General features: G+C 38.0%; 1 protein-coding gene across 9 annotated transcripts in view; it reads right to left on the bottom strand.

Moving 5' to 3' along the window:
- The window catches only part of LOC135103708 (uncharacterized), a 254425-nt gene that overhangs the window by 38567 nt on the left and 196420 nt on the right, over window positions 1-19438 (bottom strand). For all 9 annotated transcript variants that reach the window (XM_064010316.1, XM_064010312.1, XM_064010310.1 and 6 more), the window contains one exon: window positions 15539-15650. In XM_064010316.1, coding sequence (XP_063866386.1) covers window positions 15639-15650 — 12 coding nt within the window. In that variant the 3' untranslated portion in view covers window positions 15539-15638. The remainder of the gene's footprint in view (window positions 1-15538; window positions 15651-19438) is intronic.

Below are 19438 nucleotides of genomic sequence, written 5' to 3'. Positions count from 1 at the left end.
AATAGAGGTATAATGTAGCTAGAGATGCAACACTGTGGCAATGAGAGAGAGAGAGGCTGAAGACAATCAGCTAGAGAGGAATTTATAAACTTTTGATTCTACAGTGTTTAAAAGTGGTATGAGTGGAGCACCCCCATACATGTAAAGCATATCCCATACATGTAAAGCATACCCCATACATGAACAGATAAGGCCCCTGTATAGAATTAGCAGCTGTGGGGGTGAGGAAAACTGACGGGGGATGATTTAGAATGTCCATAGAACTTCACAGAAACTGGTTTAGCTAGAGATGATGTGTGAAGTTTCCAGTTTAAATTATAAGTAAAAGACGGGCTGAGGATGTTCAATGTAGAAGAGGGAAAAAGTTGAGTGTCATCAAAGAAGAGAGGATAGTTATCTGAACAGTTATTTTGAGTTGATAGATGGAGGAATTGAGTTTTTGAGACACTGAACAATACTAAGTTTGCTCTGACCCAATCAGAAATTTTTGAGAGATCAGAGGTCAGGCATTCGGTGGCTTCCCTGTGCGAACTGTTTATTTCCTGAAGGGTTGGATGTCTATGAAAAGACATGGAAAAGTGGTGGCTGGTATCATCAGCATAGGAGTGGATAGGACTAGCAGTTTGGTTTAGAAGATCATTGATAAATAACAGGAAGAGAATGGGTGACAGGACAGAACCAAGAGAAACACCACTATTAATAGTGTATCATGGTTTTCATACTTAAGAGGTGGAGATTATACTAGTCCTCCCTGAAAATCTCTAACAGGTGCCCCACTCATCCCTTTGTTATTTTGAAAAGCGAGCACTAGAGGCCACTCACTCAGAATGCCCAGGCAATTCACTGAAATGAGAATATTGTGCAATAATAATGCCAAACCCAAGCAGAGGAGGATATTAGTTAGTTATAGGAAATGGAAGTAGGGAACAGGATGGATTCTCAGTTGACTAAGTAGTGTGGATGAGAATTGTAGCTGATCAGCAGCTGCCAGGCAGGCATGGAATGATATCCACACCCAGCCTCACAACCCAGGCTACCATCTTCACTCCCTCTGGTTTTGATACCCAGTAAGGATATGCCCTCCTATTACCTAAGAACCTCACTCCAGACACCCAGTGCAGCCAGGAATAGTGAGCTGACTAGCAGAGAGGTGATGTGAAAACATTCCCCATAGACATTGTCAAGGTGGACCAAGTGGACCAGGTGAAGCCAGATTGACCAAGGGAAGTGAGGTGAAGCCAGGTGAAGCCAGGTTGATCAGGGGAAGCAAAGTGAAACCAGGGACCATGTGGACTCCACAAGGCTACTAAGAATTGTAAGGGGAACTGCCGGGGCTACCTGTGGGCCTCCACCATGCTGTTACCTCTCTTCCCACTGCATCTTCACATTACTGGCAAGTCCACGTGGCTATCTGTGGCCACCCTACACCTAGACCCCAACTGCCTGTAGGAACTGTGTGGATGTCCACTTAAGCTGTTAGCTTAGATAAACAGTTTGTTAGGTAGTGCAACCCCTAACGGGACTTTAATAGACAGGGATGGTCCTCGGTCTGGTTTCCATCTTCCAAGGGTTAAAGCAAAAGTATTTATTTCTTTTACTTAAGCCAGTAACTGATTGTGATTTTTTTATGGTCAACTTTTGGGTATATTTCAGAACTCCAGTTTGCACCAGTAAGTAAGTAAGTAAGTATATATATATATATATATATATATATATATATATATATATATATATATATATATATATATATATATATATATATATATATATATATATATATATATATATATACATATATATATATATATATATATATATATATATATATATATATATATATATATATATATATATATATAAGCCTTTGTTTTCTGAATTTTTTTTATTTTAAATATGTGACTGGAGAATTGGCACAACAGATTTAGAACAGTGACCATCTACCACATCAGCAAAAGAATGATCAGAAAGGAAACTTGAGATGAAGTTACAGAGAGAAGGATGGAAGCCATAAAAGGATAGTTTGGAAATCAAAGCTTTGTGCCAGACTCTATCAAAAGATTTTGATATATCTAAGGCAACAGCAAAAGTTTCACCAAAATCCCTAAAAGAGGATGACCAAGACTCAGTAAGAAAATCAAGACCATCAGTAGAGCAACCTTGATGGAACCCATACTGGCAATCAGATAAAAGGTTGTGAAGTGATAGATGTTTAAGAATCTTCAGTGAAAATGCAGAATGAAGAAACTCATTCATCTAGATCTCTCTCCCTCTCCCCTAGGGACCTGGCAAGAAAGTGGGGTTCTTGGGTGCAGGTGGCCAAAATAGGCAAGATATGGCAATCTGAAAAAAATCTATGGACAAAACCTGGTAAATATTATGAGTCACACAACCCTATTTCCTATTTTTTTGACTCCTACTGCTACATTGTTGAGGACCTGGTTGAGGACCTCAACACAACCTTCTAGACAACTATCCCCTCTTCTTCAATGACACTCAACTGTCTCCCTCTTCTACACAGAACATCCTCAGTCTGTCCTTTTCTTATAATCTAAACTGGAAACTTTGCATCTCATCTCTAGCTAAAACAGCTTCTATGAAGTTAGGTATTATGTGACATCTCTGCTAGTTTTTTCTCACTCCACTCCAGCTGCTAACTCTGTACAAGGGCCTTATCCATCCATGCATGGAGTATGCTTCACATACTGCTATTTTAGACAGGGTGGAATCAAAAGCTTTTCATCTCATCAACTCCTCTCCTCTAACTGACTATCTCCAGCCTCTTTCTCATCACCGCAGTGTTTCATCTCGAGCTATCTTCTATCGCTATTTTCATGCTAACTATTCTTCTGATCTTGATAACTGCATGCCTTCCCTCCTCCCATGGCCTTGCTGCACAAGACTTTCTTCTTTCTCTCACCCCTATTCTGTCCACCTCTCTAATGCAAGACTTGATTTAATCATTCACCCCTTTCTCTGGTAGACTCTGGAGCTCTCTGCCTGCTTCTGTATTTCCACCTTCCTTTGACTTGAATTCCTTCAAGACGGAGGTTTCAAGACATTTATCCTCCAATTTTTGACTACTGCTATTATTTGTCCCTATTAGGGACTGGCATCTCTGTGGGCTTTTTTTTTCACTGGATTTTTGTTGCCTTGGCCAGTGTCCCTCCTGCATAAAAGTCTTGAATTCATGAATACTTTTTGTATTTACAATCTCCTTATTCAGATTGTTCCATACATCTATACTTCTATATGGGAAACTATACTTCTGATGTCTCCTCTACTGTGCAAGTACCCTTCTTCCGCCTCTTACCATGTACCTCTAGTATCTCATGTATCCCAAACCATCAAATCATTCCAGTCTACCTCCTCCACTTTCTCATATGCTTTATATATTGCAACTGTCTTCCCTTTCTCTCCTTTTTTCCATCCTTGGTAGATGTAACCTTGCCAGTCTCTCTTCAAATGACATGTCCCTGTTATTTGGTTCCATCTTCATTGCTGCTCTCTAAACTCTGAACTCTCTCCAACTTCCTTATTTCCTTTTTTTTGTGTTTGTGTTTGTGTGTATTTACCTAGCTGTATTGTACAGGGCATGAGCCAAAGCTCATTTTGTCCTATCTCCATAACCATATTTATCCACCTTCTCTTTAAACATGTGCACACTCTTTGCCACAATCACCTCTTCTTTCAGATCATTCCAGATTTCAATAGTTCTATACGGGAAGCTACATTTCTTGATGTCGCTTGAACATCCACTCTTTATTTTCTACCCATGCCCCCTTGTCCATCTCTTTCCCTTCTCCATCTGTGGTACCAAGTCATTTCTGTCTATTCTTTCTATATTGTTTCCTAATTAGTACACTGTTATCAGGTCTCCTCTTTCTCTTCTCTCGTAGTGTTGGTAAACCCATCTCTTCAAGTCTTTCTTCATAGCTTAAGTCCTTCAATTCTGGTACCAGCTTTGTTGCTATCCTCTGTATTCTTCCCAGTTTCCATATGTCTTTTTTTTCTATGTGAAGCCCAAACTAATGCTGCATATTCCAATTTAGGACGTATCATGTTTGTTATAATTTTCTTCATCATTTTTTATCTAAATAGTTAAACACTACTTTGATATTTGTTAACTAATATCCCATTTATGTGTCTTTCAGGTGATACCTGAATTATTACTCCCAAATCTTTTTCCTTATTACTTTTTGTTATTATTTCTCCTTCCATTTTGTAATTCCATGAAGGTCTCTTTTTACTTTTCCTATTTCCAACACATGCCATTTTCTGGCATTAAATTGTAGTTTCCATCTTTGGCTCCATGCAAATATCTTGTCAATATTCTTTCTTAACTCCTTGCAGTCATTTTCATCTTTTATTATTTTCATTATTTCTGCATCATCAGCAAACAGGTTTATATAACTATTTAGATCCTCTGTCATATCATTTACATATATATGAAACATAAAAGGTGCCAACACAGATCCTTGTGGTATGTACCCCACTTGTCACTTTGTGCCAACTTGAATTAGTGTCTCTGACTACTGTTCTCATTTCTCTCCTTTGTAAATAATCCTCCATCCATCTCACTGTTGCTCTCTTTAGTCGTCCTCCATAAATACCAATCTGAAATTATTGTTCATAACCTCCACCATGTCCTGTGCATCCTCATAGATTTTTCCTTCAACTTTCAGTCTTGATACACCTTCCTTCTTCTTCATCTTCCCATTAACATGTCTAAAGAGTAGTTTTGGGTTCATTTATACACTTATCTATTATATCACTTTCATAGTTTCTTCTCTCCACTCTTATTATCTCGACGTACTTGTTTCTAGCATCAATATATTCCTCCCATCTGCTCTCAATTTTCCTCTTCTTCCATCTATTCCAAGCATTTAACTTAGAATTTCTAGCCTCTTTGCATTTTGTATTGAACCATTCTTTACCCTTTTACATCTGGCTCCTCCTCTAGGTACAAATTTCTCCACAGCAGAATTATATATCCTTATAAATTCATCCTATTTTTCCGAAACATCTTCTGCATCTTCAAAGTATTTCCAGTACATGGCAACAAAGTACTTTCTTACTTTTTCAAAGTCAGCTTTACTATATTTAAATCTTTTCACCTTGTAATTTTCATCATTTTCATTTTTCAAATTAAATTCACACATGATCACTCTTACACTTTTTCAAATTAAATTCAACACATGATCACTTTTACCTAGAGGGCTATCCAAGTGTACAGTTTCAATAATTTCCATGTCCTTGGTAAACACTGAATCAGCTCTTGATGGTCTATCTCTTCCACTAAATCTGGTATCACAATCAACCTATTGAGTCATTAAGTTTTCCACCGCCCAGTTTAACAGTCTATTACTCCATGAGCCTTCACTTCCAGTAGTTGTCAATGTCTCCCAATTTATCTCCTTACAATTAAAATCACCAACAATAACTCTATCACTACTTTCCATCACTATCTTTTCAAGGCCTTTTAACACATCTACCAACATCTCTCCATGCTCTTCTTTTTCCAAGCATTGGTCATAGGTGGCACATACACTCCTACATAATTCATTATCCTTCCATTTCCACTTCTAATCATCACTTGCAGAATTTCAGACTTGTCTTCACTTTTTATTACCCTTTCCATTTTAACACACTTTTTAGTCAGAATGATCACTCCCCCTCCTTCCTTGTCACTTCTATTTTTCATCCATAAATCACATTTATCATCACCAATGTCAGGAGTTCCCCATTCATTTTTCCATTTTGTGTCACATAATACAGTAACATCAGGTGCGGTTCTGTTTAATAACTCATTTAATTCCATCTTTGTTGACATTAATTCCATCTTTGTTGACATTAATTTGTTATGTTATACATTAGTATAACATACTTGACCTTTTCCTGACCTCTAATCCTTCTGCTTATGCTGTCACCCTTTCTTCTCTGTTGGGCTCCTCCGATCACAATCTCATATCTTTATCTTGTCCTATCACTCCAATCCCTCCTCAGGATCCCCCTAAGCGAAGGTGCCTCTGGCGATTTGCCTCTGCTAGTTGGGGGGACCTGAGGAGGTATTTTGCTGATTTTCCTTGGAATGACTACTGCTTCCGTGTCAGAGACCCGTCTTTGTGTGCTGAGCGCATAACAGAGGTGATAGTGTCTGGCATGGAGGCATACATTCCTCACTCTTTTTCTCGTCCTAAACCTTCTAAACCTTGGTTTAACACAGTTTGTTCTCGTGCTATACATGATAGAGAGGTGGCCCACAAAGGGTACTTAAGCCTTCCATCACCAGAATCTCATGCACTTTATATTTCTGCCCGGAACCATGCTAAGTCTGTTCTCCAACTAGCCAAAAACTCCTTCATTAACAGAAAATGTCAAAACCTTTCAAGATCTAACTCCCCTCCTCTACTTCAACCAGATGGCACCACTGCTATCACATCTATTTCTAAAGCTGAACTCTTTGCTCAAACCTTTGCTAAAAACTCTACCTTGGACGATTCTGGGCTTGTTCCTCCCTCTCCTCCACCCTCTGACTACTTCATGCCACCTATTAAAATTCTTCGCAATGATATTTTTCATGCCCTCGCTGGCCTAAACCCTCGGAAGGCTTATGGACCTGATGGGGTCCCTCCTATTGTTCTCCAAAACTGTGCCTCCATGCTTGCACCTTGCCTAGTCAACCTCTTTCAGCTCTGTCTGTCAACATCTACCTTTCCTTCTTGCTGGAAGTTTGCCTACATTCAACCTGTTCCTAAAAAGGGTGACCGTTCTAATCCCTCAAACTACCGTCCTATTGCTTTAACCATTTCCTTCCGGCAATCGTATATATACGATTGCAAAAATGCGTCCGTAGCGATGGCGATCATACCGGTAATCAAGAATTTTTGCGCCTCAATTTTGAGGTCCAAGCGCGGTTTCTCGAGTCAGATGGTGTGAGTGGAAGTGTCTGGCATGTTTCCACATGTAGTGTTGTCACTAGCTCTGGAAATTTAGCGGTAACTAAGCTATTTTCCCTTTCTCCGGGCGACACATGGCAACCCCAGTGACCCGCCGGGTGGAAAGCACTCACCGGGTGGAAAGCACCATGATAAGTGTGAAGAGACATCCTGATAAGAGCCAAGGATCTCAGATCATAACTCACCATGGAGCAGGACACAACATATGTATTTAGCAGTGCTTCTGAGTTTGAAGACAGTGACAGTGAATATTTAGAAGAAGCTGAAGAAAGCGAAGACATTAGTCAGGACTCGGAAAATGATTTACAGGATCCACCTGTTTTATCAGAACAGAGAGATGATACCTATCATTCTTTCATGTTAATTTTTTCATTATCTTCAATTTTATAATAAAATGGTAGAAGGTAACTTGTCAGAGAGAGAGAGAGAAAGAGAGAGAATGTTATTTGCCTGAAACTTGATGTGAAAAGGGATGAAATCTCTCTCTCTCTCTCTCTCTCTCTCTCTCTCTCTCTCTCTCTCTCTCTCTCTCTCTCTCATTGGAAGTGTACAATTTCCCCTCCAAGATGAGAGAGAAAGAGAGAGAGAGAGAGAGAGAGAGAGAGAGAGAGAGAGAGAGAGAGAGAGAGAGAGAGAGAGAGAGAGAGAGAGAGAGAGAGAGAGAGAGAGAGAGAGAGAGAGAGAGAGAGAGAGAGAGAGAGTGTGTGTGCGCGCAGCGTCATCGCTCTCCGGGCTGTTTCTGGATGACGGATCAAACAGCAGAAGGAGGAGGAATCCTTTATAAGGCATAAACTCAACTTTCAGAGGTCACATCGAGCTACAAAGTATATCATTGTATTCAGAATAACAAAGAGAAAATAATTATTAGTATTCAAACAATTTTCTGACAATTTCTAGGTTTACCATTTTTAGCCATCATACAAAACGGAAAAATAATTTAAGCGCCCGAAGGAAAGGGTTAATTTCCTGCCTATCTAAAGTTTTTGAATCTATCCTCAACAGGAAGATTCTTAAACATCTATCACTTCACAACCTTCTATCTGATCGCCAGTATGGGTTCCGTCAAGGCCACTCTACTGGTGATCTTCTGGCTTTCCTTACTGAGTCTTGGTCATCCTCTTTTAGAGATTTTGGTGAAACTTTTGCTGTTGCCTTGGATATATCAAAAGCTTTTGATAGAGTCTGGCACAAAGCTTTGATTTCCAAACTACCCTCCTATGGTTTCTATCCTTCTCTCTGTAACTTCATCTCAAGCTTCCTTTCTGACTCTATTGCTGCTATGGTAGACCGTCACTGTTCTTCTCCTAAATCTATTAACAGTGGTGTTCCTCAGGGTTCTGTCCTGTCACCCACTTTCTTCTTATTATTCATTAATGATCTTCTAAACCAAATTTCTTGTCCTATCCACTCCTACGCTGATGATACCACCCTGCACTTTTCCACGTCTTTTCATAGACGTCCAACCCTTCAGGAGGTAAACATATCATGCAGGGAAGCCACAGAACGCCTCACTTCTGATCTTTCTAAAATTTCTGATTGGGGCAGAGCAAACTTGGTATTGTTCAATGCCTCAAAACTCAATTCCTCCATCTATCAACTTGACACAACCTTCCAGACAACTATCCCCTCTTCTTCAATGACACTCAACTGTCCCCCTCTTCTACACTGAACATCCTCGGTCTGTCCTTTACTTATAATCTGAACTGGAAACTTCACATCTCATCTCTAGCTAAAACAGCCTCTATAAAGTTAGGTGTTCTGAGACGTCTCCGCCAGTTTTTCTCACCCCCCCCAGCTGCTAACTCTGTACAAGGGCCTTATCCGTCCATGTATGGAGTATGCTTCACATGTCTGGGGGGGTTCCACTCATACTGCATACAGGGTGGAATCAAAAGCTTTTCGTCTCATCAACTCCTCTTCTCTAACTGACTGTCTTCAGCCTCTCTCTCACCGCCGCAATGTTGCATATCTAGCTTTCTTCTACCGTTATTTTCATGCTAACTGCTCTTCTGATCTTGCTAACTGCATGCCTCCCCTCCTTCCACGGCCTCGCTGCACAAGACTTTCTTCTTTCTCTCACCCCTATTCTGTCCACCTCTCTAATGCAAGAGTTAACCAGTATTCTCAATCATTCATCCCTTTCTCTGGTAAACTCTGGAACTCCCTGCCTGCTTCTGTATTTCCACCTTCCTATGACTTGAATTCCTTCAAGAGGGAGGTTTCAAGACACTTATCCACCAATTTTTGACCACTGCTTTGACCCTTTTATGGGACTGGCATTTCAGTGGGCATTTTTTTTATTAGATTTTTGTTGCCCTTGGCCAGTGTCCTTCCTATATAATAAAAAAAAAAAAAACTTTACTTACTGTTTGATGTACCATTTCTTTATTCTCATATTTCTTACTCTCCAGAAAAATTTCTTCTCCTCCACTGTTCGCTGTTCATTTTTTTTGTTTAACCTCATTTACCAGCTCCTTTTGCTTCAACCTTTCAATTTCATCCATATCCCTGTTTATCCACACATTCTTATATTCTTTATCTCCAGACAACCTCCAAGACCCATTAATTACCTCTTCTGCTTGTAGCTGTGTTGCAAACCTTATTCTTATGGGTCTCATTTTTTCTTCTTCATATTTCCCAATTCTATGGAACTCTTCCACTTGTTTTACTACCTGACTGTCTTCACCCATCACTTTCTTCAGTAACTTATTCAACAGGTTCTTTTCCTTTTCCTCTCTTTGAATTCTGCTTACTATTTTCTCTTCCTTTAAACCAAATACAATTACTTGTTTATATTTTTCTACAGTGTCTACAGTTCTCTTCTTTAATAACATTTAACAATTTCTCTCTCAGGTTTTGTTTCTCATTTTCTCCTTGTTGTATTATTTTCTTTAGTGATTCTTCTTCAAATTTATGTTCATTTAACCAATTATTTTGCCTCACTTCCACATCCTTGCCTTCATTTCCTTATTTCCTTTCTGAACAGTTTCTACATTTTCCTTTATTTTTCTTTAAACAGTCATTTTCCACCTTTAACTTCTAATTTTTGTCTTCAATCTCAATCAACTTAGCTGTAATAGTCACCAACTCCTTACCTGTCTTCTTCTGGTGTGCCTCCAATGTCTTTATTCTCTCCAATAACTTGTCCATCATTTCTTTCATATGCAAAATTTTTCTACACTGCAGTCTATAATTCAGTTCTCTTTCTTCTCCAGTAAAACCTTCAAGTGAACCTCTTGGGGTGCCACCTTCTGCCATGTTTGTCCAAAATGTAAACAAACCAAACCAAACTTTCCTAGAGATGGGATAGCTATACTCACGGTACTTTTTTTCCCCTCCCTATTTACCACCTCGGTATTCCTGTGTCTTCATAACATACCTTGTTCCACCATGAGCGATTTGTTTTATTCCTTCCTTCTATATGCAGAGCACCAGAAAACACTTTCTGTCAGCTCCACCTCCACTGTGTATTTATCTAGTTTTACCTAGTTGTGAAATACAGGACAAGAGCCACACTAGGCTCGTGCCGTCCTGTCTCCATATCAACATTTATCTAGATTTTCTTTAAATTTATGAACTGTCTTTGCACACACAATCTCATCCTTAAATTCATTCCACACTGTTATACTTCTGTGTGGGAAGCTATATTTCTTGATGTCTCTTCTGCAAACACTCCTTTTCAATCTCCTTCCATGTCCTCTGTGTCTCTCGTTTCTGGTATCAAGAGGTCTTCTCTGTCCAACTTTTCCATTTCTTCCAATATTCTATATATTGCTATCAAATCACCTCTTTCCCTCCTTTTTTCTAGTGTAGTCAGGCCCAATCTCTTCAACCTTTCCTCATAACTATACTCTCTTAAGCTTGCAGGGATTTTAGTTGCAGCTCTCTGGATTCTTTCTAACTTTCTTGCATCCTTTTTTCAAACTTGGTGACCACACTAATGCTGTGTACTCCAATCTCAGACGTATCATCATTGTTATCAGTTTTTTATCACGTCTTCATCAATATAGGAGAATGCTATCTTGATGTTTCTCAGCAGATTATATGTTTCTCCTATAATTTTGTTTATGTGCTTCCCAAATGATAAATTATCAGTAATAATTACTCCTAGGTCTTTTTCTTCTGATCTTATAGAGATTTCCTCATTCCCTATGTAACAGTTGCCAACTGGTCTTTTCACAATTTTTCCAAACCTCATCACACTACATTTTTTAGCATTAAACTCCATATTCCACTTCAATGACCAATCATTAATCTTAATTAAGTCCTGATTTAAAGCATTGCAATCCTCTTCATTTGTTACTTTCCTCATAATCTTAGCATCATCAGCGAAAAGGTTCATGTAACTTTCTACACCTTCAGTCATATCATTTACATAAATTGCAAACATAATAGGTGCAAGTACCAAACCTTGTGGGACTCCACTTATTACCATTCTCCAGTTCAACCTGCCTTTAATTACTGTCCTCATTTCTCTGTTTGTCAAAGAGTCAGTCATCCACTTTAACAGTGATCCACTGAGTCCTCCAATTTTTTCCAATTTCCATATTAGTCTTCTGTGTGGAACTTTATCGAATGCTTTTCTCAGACCTAAGTATATGCAGTCGGCCCATCCATCTCTTTCTTGCACTATATATATTACTCTTGAGTAAAAACTTTACAAATTCGTAACACAAGATCTTCCTTTTCTGAAACCAAACTGTTTCTGTTATTACCTTGTTGTTTTCTAGGTATTTCAGCCATCTGTTCTTGATAATCTTTTCACAAATCTTTGCCACCACACTTGTAAGCAATACAGGTCTATAATTTAATGGATCTTCTTTACTTCCGGTCTTGTGAACTGGGGTAATATCCGCTCATTTCCAGTCTATGGGGACTCTACCTTTTACCTGGGTAGTGCTAATTATATTGTGCAATGCTGAGACTAATTGTGAGCTACACTCTTTTAAAATCCAACTCGAGACACCATCAGGACCCACTGCTTTCCTTGCATCCAGGTCTTCCAACATATTCTTTACTTCATCTTCTGATGTTTTAATCTCCTTTAGGTTGGTCCCTTTTTCTAATGCTGTCCTCTCACCTCTGAAATCATTTTCCTTAGTAAACACAGAGTGGAAATATCTGTTAAACACTTCAGCTACCTCTTCTGGGTCATCCACTGTCTCTTCTCCAGCTTTTACCATACTTATTTCATCTTTACTCTTTAATTTCCCATTGATTAATTTAAAAAATAATTTTGGTTGGTCTTTTACGTTTCTCCACAACATTCCTTTCAAAATTTTTCTGCTCATCTCTGCGAGTTTTGACATATTTGTTCCTCTTCCTTATATAATTGTTCCACAGGTCAAGTCTCTTGTTTTTCTTCCACTTGTTCCACGCTTTTTCTCTCTCCAATCTAGGTGTTGCACATCTCCTGTTGTACTAATCGTTTTTGAAAAGGTTCTCTGTTGATCTTTTGGGGACCCATTTCTCTACTCCCTTATTATAAATGTCCAGGAAAGCTGTCCACTTTTCCTCTATGTCTTTCTTTTGAATAACTTTGTTCGAATTCACTTCACTGAAATACTTCCTAAGCTGTCCAAAGTTAGTCTTGCTGTAGTTTAGCCATCCTCTTGTGGTCCTTTTTCCTTATACTGAAGTTATTATCCATAACTGTGAACTGAATCAGCACATGATCACTTTTTCCTATTGGGTTTATGTATTTAAGGTCTTCTACTGTTTATTGTTCATTGGTGAAAATCAGATCAAGCCTTGAAGGTGCTTCATTTCCCCTAAATCTTGTGTCATCTGTAACCCATTGTGTCAGGAAATTTTCAATAGCCAGGTCTAGTAGCTTGTTCTCCCATGATGACTCACTGCCTTCTGTGGTCCAATTCTTCCAAGATATCTCTTTACAGTTAAAGTCCCCCATCAGGAGTATATCATCATTTTCCTCAAGCAGCTCTGCTAAACATGTCCTTGTGTCCTCAAGCATTTTCTTATATTCATCCTCTCTCCAAGAGTTGGAATAGGAGGGAACATAAGTCACCATAATGTTACGATATCTTCCCATATTCTGTTTTAAGCTTATTTTCAATACTTCTGCCTCCTCCACTCCATATGTGACAGACTCCACTAATAAATCCTTCCTAACTAGAAGCATCACACCTCCTCCTCATTTATTCTTTCTATTTCTCATTCAGGGGTTGTATTTTCCTTCACCAATATTTAACATATCCCCTTCACTTGCCAATTTAGTTTCAACGATTCCCATAATGTCCGGTTCCTCCTCTTTTGAATAGTCTTCTAGTTCCAACACTGCTGAAATTAGTCCATTTATGTTCATGTATGCTACTTTTAGTCTTCCCCTTCCACATTTACTTCCCTCCTGTACCACTTTCTCAACCTCATGTCCATAACCCTCCAAGAGAACTGTTTTTCCTCCACCTCTGATAGTTTTCCGTTTGTGTGCGTATGTGTGTTTTATGTATATAGGATAGAGAGAAGGATAGAAGCTGTAGGAGGGTAGTTTGGAAATCAAAGTTTTGTGCCAGACTATCAAAAGCTTTTGATATGTCTAATGCAACAGCAAAAGTTTCACCAAAAATCTTTGAAAGTGTGTATTTCGTCCTCACATCTGGTGATATGCAAAACAGTGGCTGTGCAGTATTACCATCACATTCAAAACCATGTAAGTGAGCGTGTCTCTCTCTCTCTCTCTCTCTCCTTCTCTCTCTCTCATCTCTCTCTCTCTCTCTCTCTCTCCTCTCTCACACACATGCACCCACACACGAATGCACGCGCACACACGCACAAACACACGCACGCACACACACACACGCACGCACGCACGCACGCACGCACGCACGCACACACACACACACACACACACACCACACACACACACACACACACACACACACACACATTTTTACTACTAATAAAATTTTTACTACTAATAAAATTCTCTCTCTCTCTCTCTCTCTCTCTCTCTCTCTCTCTCTCTCTCTCTCTCTCTCTCTCTCTCTCTCTCTCACACACATGCACCCACACACGAATGCACGCGCACACACGCACAAACACACGCACGCACACACACACACGCACGCACGCACGCACGCACGCACGCACGCACGCACACACACACACACACACACACACACACACCACACACACACACACACACACACACACACACACACACACACACACACAGAGAGAGAGAGAGAGAGAGAGAGAGAGAGAGAGAGAGAGAGAGAGAGAGAGAGAGAGAAGAGAGAGAGAGAGAGAGAGAGAGAGAGAGAGAGAGAGAGAGAGAGAGAGAGAGAGGAGAGAGAGAGAGAGAGAGAATTTTATTAGTAGTAAAATTATTAGTAACAATATTTGTGCTTAGTGTGCTATCGCTTCAACTCCAGAGCTATAGACCTAGGCTTACAGGCCTAGGCATCTGTATTATGGCCACACTGGACGCAGAGTGATTATTAGATATTTTTTAAGAATAAAAAGTGTGTCTAATGAGCCGGCAAATACAGTAAATAATTAGGAATAATCATGGCCTACAGTTCTTTCTCAAATCGATGCATTTGGATTTTCAATACTTTGGAGTTAATTATTAATTTTTCTAATCACATGTAAATCTGTTTTTGTGAAAAGACCAGATATTGGTGATGCAAAAGTTTATAAATTGAAATTGATCTACTGATCAACTGACTTGCATTATTTTTATGTACAAAGCAAACAACATGAATCAAAAGCTATGTACAAGAAAGATAAGTGTTCAAAATTTTTTTCACAGCAATGCAAACAGTGAAGTTACACAAACTGCAAGCTGAAATGAAGAAGAAAGTGACATGCTACAGGTGAAGAAAATGTAGACAAAAATAAGTGGAACCAGTGTAAGTAAGGATGTAGTAAGGTGAATCATGTAATTGTGAATCAGTATCATATTTGCCATATTATATGGTATTTTATTAATTTATGCAATCACTGATTGCATGATCAGTGGTTTTCCTTTATTTGTTTAGCTATTCAACAGTATCAACAGTTGGGGGCTAGACTTCTCTATGGCAAGTCAGGTGCCACTCCTGAGTGTTATTGTTGTTTCATTATGCAAGACTTTTTCTTTAATTTTTCCACCACCCAGTTATCATTATCATTATTATTATTATTTTTTTCATTTTCTGTATTTTTTTTTTCATTTTGACTTAATTTGAAGATTCAAGATTTTGAAAAAAAAAGTTGATCTTGTAAAATTCTGGAACCTAATGGCATTTTTTCTATTTATTGAATGTTACAAGTTTTGTGAAATTCAATAACTTTATGGTAGCAATGAGGAGTGAAACAAATGAGTGGAATGTGGTAGTAAGAGGAACCATGGGATAAATTTTTAAGTACTTATATTTTCTAACATTTTAGCTATTGTTTTTTTCTGAAGAAGGTAAAGCCAAAATTTGAGATAAATAATGTACTTCTGCTTCATCCTATGTTTCCCCTCACCACCACATTCCACTCATTTGTTTTACATGTTGAAGTAAACTTACACCTATGATAAATTATATATTATGCCATTTACTCATTTGAGGCTTGTCATACCACGTACTCACCCTGAAGGTATATATGCCATAAACTCTAGAGAATGGCTGTGTGGTGGTAGCTCCACTTCTCACCCCCATCAACCTCAGTCAGTAACACCTCTCACTAGGATTACTGCCCTCCCTGAAAAAAAAAAAAAAGTAAAATATGTAATATAACATGTATGGTTTTGATTAACAAGGATAGTGAGGAAAATTTAGAGAGAGAGAGAGAGAGAGAGAGAGAGAGAGAGAGAGAGAGAGAGAGAGAGAGAGAGAGAGAGAGAGAGAGAGAGAGAGAGAGAGAGAGAGAGAGAGAGAGAGAGAGAATAAGATTTAACATAAAAGCTTATGAAAAGAAGTTTCTCACATTGCCACTCATTATTCTGTCAGACGCTGATAATTCAAAAGTGATATACATTGCAATCCATCTTGACTATATGAGCCATTATGTAACTTGATAACTGTTGTGAAAAGAACATTGATGATGGTATGTTCTTGACTTAGAATATTGTTTCAAAAGTTTTCAAATATTGGTGCCAGACTCTTGATAGTCCACTTTAGCTAGAAGTGGTGCAAAGTGGAGGGGGGAATGGTGAATAATGAGATACATGAGTGATTCTTTTTTGTTTTCAGATTTTTAATCACAGCCTGCATTTCATTTAATTCACAATGAAGTTATAATGAAAGTAATGACAAAAAACTACTATGAAAATATTTACAGACTACCTACAACACTGACAAAAAACTACTATGGAAATATTTACAGACTACCTACAACACTCAAAAAGTTTTGCACATAGAACTGAAGTAAAAAAAAAAATAAAAAATAAATAAATAAAAAAAAGATTAACACATTACCCACATGAATTTTCTGCTGCCCCATGTGGGTTGTGTCTGCTTCAATTGCACAACACTGAACTGAGAGGAGTTATGTAGCCTCTCTGAGGTCAACAGTTGCCAATGAAACAATGATTTCAGTGCTTCATCCTTGGTAAAATACACTACAGATACATTTTATTTTTAACACAGTGTCTTGTATCACCGGTACAGCAAGCTCCATCTGGTACCACTGATGGTATAAGATGCAATATAGTTGATCACATTAGATACTATGGTGTATTGCTCCATGTGTTGTGTATTTCTTATTGTAAATTTGGTAAAAAATATTATATATATATATATACTCGTATATATATATATATATATATATATATATATATATATATATATATATATATATATATATATATATATATATATATATATATATATATATATATATATGTTACGCATAATGTGGACAATTGCCTAATGTGAACATTAGGCAGAAAATTGCCTAATGTGTACATCAAGCAAGTAGGTTGCGTAAAGTTTACAAATTGTTAACATTAGGCAAAAAATGCCTATTGTTCAAATTATGCAGCTCAATTTTGCCCAATGTGAATAAGGAAAACATAATTAATTAATGCAATATTAGTATAAGTAAAATAGGTCAATCGATCTCAGGGTTCAGTTGAGTCCAATCACAAATTTTTGCATGATCTGCCTGGGTGACAGCGCGAGTTGCATTTAATTTCTTTTCTTAGGCAGCTGCACCTTCCTGATGTACATTGAGTAGTACATTGACACTTTGTATAACCTTGCCCACCATTGCCCTAACCTAACCTAACCTAACCTAACCTAACCTAACCTAACCTAACCTAACCTAACCTAACCTTACTCGGTTATAACAAACCCAAAGCTTCGAACAACATCTTTGCTCACAACAACTCGGTAACAGACCCAAAGTTTCGAACAACATTCGAACAAAACTGTAGACACTGGTTTGTCATTCAATTCACATTAGGCAAAATACCCTTGCCTAATTTGAAAATCATGCCTAAAGTGGACATTAAGCAAGTAAGTTGCCTATTGTCAACATCGTGCAAACAAATTGCCTAATATGAAGATTAGGCAATTTCACTGCCTAATGTTCACATTAGGCAATTATCCACATTATGCGTGACATATATATATATATATATATATATATATATATATATATATATATATATATATATATATATATATATATATATATATATATATATATATATATATATATATATATATATATATATATATATTTATTGTGTGTATTTACGTAGTTGTGCTTTATGGGAAAAGAGCTATGCTTGTGTTGTCCCACCTCCATATCTTCTGATATTTAACTTTGCCTTGAATCCATGTATACTTTTTGCATTTACTCTCTCCTTATCCAGACTATTCCATACATCTATACTTCTATAAGGGAAACTACTTTCTGATATCTCCTCTATAAGCACTCTTCTTCAGCCTCTTTTTATGTCCTTTACTATCTCATGTATCCCAAACCATTAAATCATTCCGGTCAAACGCTTCATATATTGCAATCAAGTCTACCCTTTCTCTCCTTTTTCCAACACTGATAGGTATAATCCTGTCAATCTCACTTCATATGACAAGTTCCTGATACTTGGTACCATCTTCGTTGCTGCCCTCTGAACTCTCTCCAACTTTTTTATCCTTTTTTTTTTTGTAGAGCAACCACATTACAGCTGCATATTCAAGTCTAGGTCAAATCAGTGATATGATCATCTTCCTGATCATCTCTTCATCCATATATGCATAAGCTAGCCAGCCTTATTCTTCTCAACAAGTTATAGGTTTCTCCTGTAATTTTGCTAATGTGTCTCTCCGGGGTCAAATTTTCATTTACCGTAACACCCAGATCCTTTTTCTCTTCTGCTCTACTCAACCTTTCCCCATCTAACACTTAACTTCCTTTTACTCTCCTCCCACTCTTTCCAAATTACATTTGTTAACATTTCATTAGATTAAACTCCATTTCCCATCTATGACTCCAATCTGATATCTTATTCAAATCCTCTTGTAGCACTCTACAATCTTCCTCACTCTCAACTTTTTTCAGCAACCTCGTATCATCTACAAAAAGGCTCATGTAGCTATTCACACTGTCATATAATTTATAAAGAATGAAAACATGATTTGTACTTGTACTGAGCCTTGGGGTACTCTGCTTTCAACTTTCCTCTATGATCTTTTACCACTGTTCTCATCTCTCTATCAATCAAGAAATTTTCCATCCATCTCAGCAGGCCACCCCACAGACTACTGTCATGCTCCAAATTCCACAGCAATTTCCTGTGCGGTACTTGATCAAAGCCTTTCTTCAGGTCTAAATATATATATATAGAGAGAGAGAGAGAGAGAGAGAGAGAGAGAGAGAGAGAGAGAGAGAGAGAGAGAGAGAGAGAGAGAGAGAGAGAGAGAGAGAGAGAGAGAGAGAGAGAGAGAGAGAGAGAGAGAGAGAGAGAGAGAGAGAGAGAGAGAGAAAGTCTGCCTATCCATTCCTCTCTAGTATTATATCTGCCACTCTTGAACAAAAATTCAGCAAGTTTATAATGTAGTGCTGAGGAAGAAAGAAAACCTTTTCATATACTAATTATTTTTAAACCTTTTTAATATACTAGAACAGGTTACTTTTCTTATGCCTTATCTTTGACCCTTCATCTTGACCCATATTAACATCCAGGCATTAAAGTTAATCATATGGTAGCATTGCTATGGTTTTATTTACAGGCAGTGATGTCTCTTCAGAGTATTAACTTTGTAGGCATAGTTCATATTTAACAAAAGGTTTGGGTGTAACTGGGAGAAAAGAAAAACAGCTCACCTTGTCTCACAAAAACAAAACAGATTTATCGAGTTATTATTCCACCATAGTTGACTCACAATTTAATTCATGGAACTTAAGGGAACAAGAACAGAGAAACTTTAATACCCAAATTTCACCACACACTTCCAACTAAGCTATAGGCTTAGCTATAGGTTTAGCCTACATGCTCGACACCACGATACAATATTCCATTTGGAAAAACTCTCTCCTCC

The sequence above is a fragment of the Scylla paramamosain genome, chromosome 9 (assembly GCF_035594125.1).
Source record: "Scylla paramamosain isolate STU-SP2022 chromosome 9, ASM3559412v1, whole genome shotgun sequence".
NCBI classification, from domain to species: domain Eukaryota; kingdom Metazoa; phylum Arthropoda; class Malacostraca; order Decapoda; family Portunidae; genus Scylla; species Scylla paramamosain.
This window is presented reverse-complemented; position numbering and strand designations above follow the sequence as displayed.